The following is a 9364-nucleotide window of genomic DNA, read 5'->3' on the forward strand; positions in this document are numbered from 1 at the left end:
CCGGTGACCCTGAACTGAGTGGCCTTGCATGTCCAGGTGGGCTGAGGCCCGGCCACCCCCTCCGTGATGTGTGGTTTGGGGGTTGTCACTGCCCAGTGAGGTGTGCACCCCGGCCCGGGCCCTCGGCTGCCCAGGCACTGCTTCCCCTTGGGGTGAAGTGACTTTCAGGGCCCCTGAGTACAAGCAGTCCCCTCCTGGCTCTGAGCCTGGATGCCGAGTGAGTGACCGTGTGCCCCCTTCCTGGACCAGACATGCTCACTCCAACCAAATGGGAGTCCCGGGGTGGGGGCGGGGCCCGAGGAGGAGCTGGGCAGACAACAGGTTCTTCTCCCAAACTGTCGAGGGCTCCACCAGCAGCACAAACCCCTCCTCCCCCAAGCCGCACGGGCCGGGTGGCGACGGAAGTGTTGTCAGTTTAATCTGTTAGAGGCAGGACTTTGGATTCTAATAAACCCACACTATATTTAACCGTGAAACGCTCAGAGTAGAGATCTGGGCTCCGGCAGGAGAGGGTGTGGAGGCACAGGAGGGAGCGTGTCTGTGCCCTGGGCCGGGTTCCCTGGAGAGGGCTCAGGGGGCAGGGCCTGCTCCCAGGGACGGGCCACACGAGATGGGACCCCAGGGAAGCCCTCGCGGCCCCGGCCATGGGTGCCAGGCTGTCTGCCGCAGCCAGCCTGGAACCCATTTGCCAAAATCCTGTTCTGAACTCGGTGAGTTTCTCTCTAAAACCAGGAGAGAGATGACTGCCGATGAGACGGGCGCAGACAGGGATCTGGGACTCATCCTGACAAAAGGGGTGGGGATGAATGGAAGCATGTGGGCGTGTTGCCAAACATCTCTGAAAGGGCTTAATTTACATTTTTAATAAGAGTATCTGTTTCAGGTGAGGTTTCCTGCACCACGTGGCGGGCTGCAGCTCTCATTGGTGTAATCCTAGGGGGGGAGCTGTGGTTCGCGGGAAGGCAAGAGTGGTTTGCGCACGTAATGAAGGTGTTTCACAACTTTACGTGACATGCTCGTCTTGTTGGCACGATGTGCCAGAACTCATAGAAGCTGGTGACGATCATTTAAACGCTCTCCCCACGCCCCCCGGGGTGGGTGCCGCCCCCACCCCAGACCATCCCGGGCCTCGTCACCGCGGGAGCTTCTGTGCCGGAGGGAGCCCTGGGCCCGACTCCACCTGCCCCTCCTGGTTGTCTGCCGCTCCGTGGAAATCGAACGTCAACGGGCAGGAGCCGCCGTGCGTGGAGGCTTCCAGAGACCTCCCTTCCCATCTGCCTCCTCACACCCAGGGGGAGACCGGATCCCACCCCACACCAGCCCCCAGGTGGGACCCGGCGCTCTGCCTCCCGCCCCCCATCTACAGCCTCCCTGACCCAGAGAGAAGCTATCCACATGCAAATGTCTTCCTTTCTCCCCAACGTGCAGCCCACGCCGCCTCGGAGCGTGTTCCTGCTCTCCCGGCGCCAAGTTCACGGAAACTCCCCTGATTTACAGCAGCTCCCGCCTGCCAGCACCTGGCAGACCCCGCGGCCACCTCAGCCATAAACAGACCGCGCGCAATTCCGTTTTAATGCGCTCGTTAGTCGGAGCACATTTCAGACATAATTGTGAACGCGACACAAAATTATAGCAAAAAGACAATTTTAATGCTGCCGTAGAAAAAGGGTTATGTGAAGAGTCACAGAATGGTGGTGCATTGTCAACAACGAAGGCCTGAGGAGCAGTGCAGTTGGGTGCGTGCTGACCCGCCTCGCTGCGTGGTCAGAGCTGGAAGTCATCCTCGGCTTGCAGGGCCTGAACTCCTGGGCCTTCTGGGGACAGCCCTGCACCCGGCACAGCTCCTCCTGGGTGGCCGCGGAGCGGATGCTCTTCCCTTGCGCAGCAGGAAATGGAGCAGAGGTGCCGGGGCACGGGGTCCTCATCAAGGCCGGCCCCTCACGCCCTGGGCTCTGTTCACGACAGCATCCTCGCCACTGAACGTGGAGGCTGCTGCGCTGGTGCTTTGCTGCCTGTCGGCTGCGGCGAGGGGCTGCGAGGTGGCATATTGATTTCTTGTTGTGAAGTGAGCTGTTCAAGCTCCATTTAAGGTTTTCATCTTGCATGTAGCCCTGAGCACATCAGAGCACCATAAATTAGTTAAATTGCACATTTATCACAAATGTTATTTTAAGATACTGTGTAAAGGTGATGGCTGTGAGATGCAGGAGGACTGCGGCAAGCCGGGCGGGGCGGGCGAGGTCGTCCCCTGCACACCTGTGATTAAACCGCCCTCCCCCCCGGGACCCAGGTAAAGACGGACTTGGATGACAGTCCTCCGCACTCACACCCTCCGTGAGCCTCCCTGTGGGGCGGCCGCCTCTGCCTGGCCTGGAGCAGCTGGCAGAGTCCCTGCTTCCCCTTGGGGTGAAGTGACTTTCAGGGCCCCTGAGTACAAGCAGTCCCCTCCTGGCTCTGAGCCTGGATGCCGAGTGAGTGACCGCGTGCCCCCTTCCTGGACCAGACATGCTCACTCCAACCAAATGGGAGTCCCGGGGTGGGGGCGGGGCCCGAGGAGGAGCTGGGCAGACAACAGGTTCTTCTCCCAAACTGTCGAGGGCTCCACCAGCAGCACAAACCCCTCCTCCCCCAAGCTGCACGGGCCGGGTGGCGACGGAAGCGTTGTCAGTTTAATCTGTTAGAGGCAGGACTTTGGATTCTAATAAACCCACACTATATTTAACCGTGAAACGCTCAGAGTAGAGATCTGGGCTCCGGCAGGAGAGGGTGTGGAGGCACAGGAGGGAGCGTGTCTGTGCCCTGGGCCGGGTTCCCTGGAGAGGGCTCAGGGGGCAGGGCCTGCTCCCAGGGACGGGCCACACGAGATGGGACCCCAGGGAAGCCCTCGCGGCCCCGGCCATGGGTGCCAGGCTGTCTGCCGCAGCCAGCCTGGAACCCATTTGCCAAAATCCTGTTCTGAACTCGGTGAGTTTCTCTCTAAAACCAGGAGAGAGATGACTGCCGATGAGACGGGCGCAGACAGGGATCTGGGACTCATCCTGACAAAAGGGGTGGGGATGAATGGAAGCATGTGGGCGTGTTGCCAAACATCTCTGAAAGGGCTTAATTTACATTTTTAATAAGAGTATCTGTTTCAGGTGAGGTTTCCTGCACCACGTGGCGGGCTGCAGCTCTCATTGGTGTAATCCTAGGGGGGGAGCTGTGGTTCGCGGGAAGGCAAGAGTGGTTTGCGCACGTAATGAAGGTGTTTCACAACTTTACGTGACATGCGCGTCTTGTTGGCACGATGTGCCAGAACTCATAGAAGCTGGTGACGATCATTTAAACGCTCTCCCCACGCCCCCCGGGGTGGGTGCCGCCCCCACCCCAGACCATCCCGGGCCTCGTCACCGCGGGAGCTTCTGTGCCGGAGGGAGCCCTGGGCCCGACTCCACCTGCCCCTCCTGGTTGTCTGCCGCTCCGTGGAAATCGAACGTCAACGGGCAGGAGCCGCCGTGCGTGGAGGCTTCCAGAGACCTCCCTTCCCATCTGCCTCCTCACACCCAGGGGGACACCGGACCCCACCCCACACCAGCCCCCAGGTGGGACCCGGCGCTCTGCCCCCATCTACAGCCTCCCTGACCCAGAGAGAAGCTATCCACATGCAAATGTCTTCCTTTCTCCCCAACATGCAGCCCACGCCGCCTCAGAACGCGTGTTCCTGCTCTCCCCGCGCTGAGTTCACGGAAACTCCCCTGATTTACAGCAGCTCCTGCCTGCCAGCACCTGGCAGACCCCGCGGCCACCTCAGCCATAAACAGACCGCGCGCAATTCCGTTTTAATGCGCTCGTTAGTCGGAGCACATTTCAGACATAATTGTGAACGCGACACAAAATTATAGCAAAAAGACAATTTTAATGCTGCCGTAGAAAAAGGGTTATGTGAAGAGTCACAGAATGGTGGTGCATTGTCAACAACGAAACGGGGCACACGGTGTGGGAAGTGGCTGTGCTGTGTACATGCCGAGGTTTTATACACGGGTTTTCACGGGGTGTCAGCTGTCAGTTACGGCTGCAAATTAACTGCCAAAACTGGGGGAGAACGGGATCGCTGGGAGAGCGGTAACCACGGGTTACCTTTCATGAGCCTAAAGATAAAGCTGCAGTGTGGGATCTGGGGAGAATCATTAGGGGAAGAAAACAGAAAGTTACCGTTTGAAACAAAAAGGCATCCGGCCACTGGCCTGGCAGCCGAGGGCTGAGACGTACGCGGGGAGGGCGGCCCCGGGGCCGCAGCAAAGTATTACAGTACAAACATTTAAAGGCTTTATCAACGTTTAGGAAATACAGTACAAGTCTCTCTCTCTCTCTCTCTCTCTCTCTCTTTTTGTTCTTTTTTTTTCCTTTTCAAATAGACTTAACCCTTTGAGCACTGAGTTTATTTTGAGCATTCTTTGATTTCTAATAAATACCTTTAAAAAACGATGTGCAAAATAGTGACGATGCTGCCTGCCGTGGACGTCACGCTGGCCCCGCTGGTTCAGGCCGCTCGGAACACGTGGTGACACGGTGCTAATAAATATGTATAATTTAAACGGGAACCTCTATCAATATAGATGTACTGTATAGCAAAACAAACAATCATACTTTGCTTTCAGATAATGTTTCTGTATACTTTATAAATGCTATCTGTGGCATCTTCTGTATAATTTACAATGTTTGCATGTAAAAAAACAGAACCCATAGACCTTAAAAAAGGAAACAGAAATATACACTATACACAGGCACAGCTTATGCCCAGAGCATAGCGGGTCCATAAAACACTGTTGCTATAAATGCAGGAAAAAAGGTCATTTAACCACAATCACATTCTTCATAAGAGAGTCTGAAATCTATACAATATATACATTTATGTTTCAATGTGAAAATAATATTCTTTTAAATTTCAAGGCGTGTTATACCCCTGCAGATCTGCATAAATGGAGGTTCATATTATTAATTTTAACGAAGCTGGTAAGGAGTTTACAAAACAGAGCTTCATACATTATTATCATTTTATTTTATTTTTTTTTAACCAAACGAATGCAAAAGTGCTTCCAAGTACTCAGAGGGCTAAAGATGAAAGGGTGAGGAACGCGGCGCACGCACTCCGGGTGCAGGGAGGGGCGCTTCGGTATAAATGCTTCATTAAATGGTCTGTTACGCATGCAGCTTGGAGCGTCGGTGCTCACGACTAAATCCCATTTACACAGAGTTCCAAACACTTAGCACTGTGCGTCGCCTTCCTGGTTACCAGTGACCACCACTGATTGCGCACCTCTATCAACACTGTACAGTCGTACGAAACCGCCCGCCCGCCCGTGCGCGCTGCCGGGAGGACGAGAACCTGTGTGCGGCGGGACAGAGCGGCCTCCGTGCGGGCGCCGCCTCCCCAGAGCAGACCACCGTCGTCTGGGCCGGAAGCCACTGCTACTGCTTCTCCAGCTCGGACACGTAGAGCAGGTGGTCCTCCGGGGACTTGCCGTGGGTTTTGCTGAGGTGCAGCTTGACGGCGTGCTTGCTCGCGAAGGTCCGGTTGCACAGTCTGCACTGGTAGGAGGTGCCCAGGTCCTCCTCGGGGGAGGCCGTCATCAGCTTCTCTGACGGCGACTTGGTTTGTGCTATCTGACTGTTCAGCTGCTCGGTGGACAGTTTGGACAAGTCCCGGAGCCGGAAGCCCAGGTGCGACTCCAGGTGGCTGATGTAGGTGGAGGGAGTCCTGATTTGTGACGCGCAGTCATTACAAAAGAACACGGGGTGGCCCGTGTCCAGGTTTTTGAGGAACTTAGTCCCGCCTGTCCTTCGGAGCTGGTACTTCACGTTGGCCAGCCAGTGGCTGATGGTGGTCATGGAGAGCCCCGTGAACCGGGAGATGTGCATGCGCTCCTGGGGGCTCAGGTCCGACATGATGAACTTGCCCTCCGAGGTCTGCCGCAGGCTGGCGGCGAACTGGGCCTGCAGGATCAGCAGGTGCTGTGGGTTCCAGTTGGACTGGCGGCCCTTCCTCTTCTGCGCGGGCGTCGCCTCCTCGGCCTCCTCCAGGGTGGTCCCGTCGACGTCGGACTTCTCGGAGACGCTGGAGGGGGTGGAGGCCTTGGACGTGTGGCTCTCCGTCAGGTTCTTCAGCATGTCGGAGATGTCCGACAGGGCGTTCTCGCGCAGCGGCGAGCTCGACATGAAGGACACGACGGCGGATGTCTTCGCCGTCGTCACGGTGGATGAGGAGGTGGCCGGGGACGTGGACGTGGGGGACAGAAGCACCGAGCCCAGCGAGCAGCCTTTGTCACTCTTCCCTTTCGTCAGGTCGATGGGCTGGTCGTTGCTGGCGTGGTAGAAATAGCGGTCCAGGGGGTCCGCCTTCTTGGCGGGCAGGGGAGGGGGCGTGGCCACAGCCGCCTTCTCGGCCAGGCTGTTGCTCATCTTGAAGAGCATGCTCATGGGGTCCAGGGCCGGCAGGGAGGGCTTGGCGGCCTTGCCCAGGTGGATGTTCATGACGGACTGCAGGGCGCTCAGGGGGTTCACGAACGGCTGCTCGGGTGGGTGGTCAGTGATGATGGCCGTGCTGCTCAGGCTGCCGGCCACGGGCTTGCCCGGCTCCTGGCCGTTCTCCACAGGCTCCGCTGGGGGGCTCCCCTCCTTGTCGCCTTCGCGCAGGGGACTGGGGCTGTGCTCCTGGCTGCGGAAGCCTCCGTCGCCAGAGGCCTCCATCTTGACGGGCTCGCTGGCGTCGCTGCCGCAGGGGGACGGGGTGGCCCGCTTGGGTGGAGAGAGCTTGCCCTCTGGCTCCTTCATCTTCTCCTCGACCTTGGCCACTTTCTCAGTGACCTTTTTCACCAGCTCCTCCATGGCGTGGAAGTTGGTCTTGGGCATGGGCGAGGTCTGGCTGCTGGGTGGGGAGACCAGGGTCTGGCTCTTTGCAGGGGACAGGATCTCGCTGTTGCCGAACATGGGTTTCAGGGGCGCGCTCTTCCCCGACGAGCCCAAGGACAGCTTCATCATGTTGGGGAGCTGGTAGGCGGCGTGGATGCTGGGGTAGCCGCCCCAGCTGGGGGTGCCGTTCTGGGCCTTGTTGATGGCGGACGTCACGGTGTTCTCGAGAGACTTGAGGATGTCCAGGCCCCCCTTGGGACTCTCCTCCAAGTCATTTTCCGTCAAATAGTGGTACTTGGAGGAGATGTCATACTTCTCTTCCTCTTCGCAGGGCTTCTCCTTGTCCTTCGGTTTCTCGTCGGGGACGGCTTTCTCCTTGTCCACTTCCTTCTTGACCTCTACGGTCAGTTTGGGGGAGACGCTGGCCGGCGTGTGGGAGGGGGATGTGAAGGTGGTGGCGGCCAGGGGCACGGACTGCACCTTCTCGTCCAGCAGCGTGGTGACGGTGGGCGTGACGGGCGTCTCCATGATGGGCTTCCCCTTCTTCATGGCCGAGTTGGTGACCTTGATGAAGTGGCCGGTGACCATCATGTGGGCGGTGAGCTCCTGCAGGGAGTCGTGGGAGCTGCCGCACTCCATGCACTTGAGGATCTGGGACTTGCGGGCCTCGAAGTGCCAGGCGTAGCTGGCCCCGTTCTGGTGGCCGTAGCGGTTGTTGGGCGTGATGTAGGGGTTGGCGTTCTTCTGCAGCACGTCGTTCGTGTCAGCCAGCGCGGCCTTGGGGGTCCCTCCCGTGGAGTCCGGCGAGCTGGGCAGCTCCAGCTCCGCGGGCGCCTTCTTCCGAGCAGCGGGGAGGATTTTGGCCGCAACAGGCGTGACGGGCTCCTTCAGAGGCACTTTTTGGTAGTGTTTCGTTTTGATCATGTGGACGCTCAAGTCCTGCAGGGACTCGAACGAGTGGCCGCAGTACATGCACTTGAGCACCTTCTGGGCGTCCTCCTTCCCCTCCATCTCCAGCAGCGAGCGCTTGCGCGGCTTGGACCAGCGCTTGGGGTTGTTGTTGTCCGCCTCGTGGTTGTCGTCGCGGTAGTGGCCCGTCTCGTTCATGTGCACGGTCAGCTCCACCAGCGTGTCGTAGGCGGCGCTGCAGTCCCTGCAGCGGAACTTGCTGGCGCCCGTGAAGATGGAGCCGTAGAGCTTGCTGCTCTGCCGGTACAGCTGCACGGTGCTGAAGAGGCTGGGTTCGGGCAACGCGCGGCTCGGCGACACCTGCTGCAGCGTCTTGGCCATGGCGCTCTGGTGCCAGTCGAAGCTGCCGCTGCCGCAGCTGCTGCTACTGCTGCTGCTGCTGCTGCTGCTGCCCGGGTTCTTCTCCGAGGACGGCTGGTGCAGGTTGAGGCTGAGGGTGGACCAGTAGGAATTGGACAGGAAGTTGTTGTACACGGCCTTCATCTGCTCCAGGCTGTCCGACACAGAGGTCTCCTCCAGCGCCGCCACCCCCTCCTTGGTCTCCTCCTCGTTCTTGATGGAGGCGCTTTCGAAGTCGGCCATGCGGTCGCTGGCCTCGCTGATGTGGGACTCGCTGTCCATGTCGTGGCTGGAGAACTCGGCGGCCGGCGAGTTCTGGTAGCTGGCGCAGGGCTTGCTGAGCTCCTTCTCGGGGCATGCGTACTTGGCCGAGGGCTCCCCATCTGCCGGGCTCCCCTCGGGGTCCAGCTCTTCCTCCACCAGGGCGGCAGCCTTGAGCTCGTCGGACACATAGGCTGCGTGGTGACAGGCGGGAAGGTGGGGCAGGTGGACAGAAAGAGGAGAGACCGGGAGGAGAAGAGAAAGAGAAGAAAGCATTAGTAGGTGTTGGTCTTACCTGGAATATTTTCTCAGCTCCCGGGAAAACGCAGAGAAGCCGATGGGCACATTTATTTGTAAAATTAAATAGTTACAATGTGGTGTTTCTTTGGAGTACAAAAAATATCTGCTCTTCAAACATAATTTGCCACCTTATTCTTCTCAAGGGGCAACAGCTTGAAATTAAAACTAAATTTGAAATTAATGAAGCACATTCTGGAGGTGGCATTCACTCCTAAAGTAATAAATTACTTGTATCAACCTCAGAGACAGCAGTTCCTGTCTGTCAATTAATATGTCTTATGCTTCTCCTACCCCTAATGCATTTCTTAACAGACAGATTCACAATTTAAATTAAGCAAGCATTTTTTACTCATTACATTTTTGAGGCTCAATCTTTAATAAATATAAAGGACAAAAACATCAATAAAATTTTTACGAAGTAAAAAGAAAGTACACCAATGGAAATAAGTTGAAGATGAGATTGTGTGGCTTTTTCCCCTTTTATCCTCTGGAAAAGCGGGTCTCCTGGAAGCTGAGCGCACATGTCCTACCAAGAGACGGGCACTGTGTGCTCCGGACGGGAGGGAAGACGGACCGCCGCCCCGCCTGGGCCCTGCGCCGTGTCCAC

The 9364-nt window shown here is 57.6% G+C and overlaps 1 protein-coding gene across 1 annotated transcript in view; it reads right to left on the reverse strand.

The window, feature by feature from the left end:
* Positions 1 to 3881: 3881 nt before the first annotated feature.
* TSHZ3 (teashirt zinc finger homeobox 3) overlaps positions 3882 to 9364 on the reverse strand; it is a 56932-nt gene continuing 51449 nt past the window's right edge. Inside the window, exon 2 of the mRNA XM_005871603.2 lies at positions 3882 to 8651. Within this exon, the coding sequence (XP_005871665.1) occupies positions 5449 to 8651 (3203 nt within the window). The 3' untranslated portion in view covers positions 3882 to 5448. The remainder of the gene's footprint in view (positions 8652 to 9364) is intronic.

Source organism: Myotis brandtii, unplaced genomic scaffold (assembly GCF_000412655.1).
Source record: "Myotis brandtii unplaced genomic scaffold, ASM41265v1 scaffold35, whole genome shotgun sequence".
Classification (NCBI taxonomy): domain Eukaryota; kingdom Metazoa; phylum Chordata; class Mammalia; order Chiroptera; family Vespertilionidae; genus Myotis; species Myotis brandtii.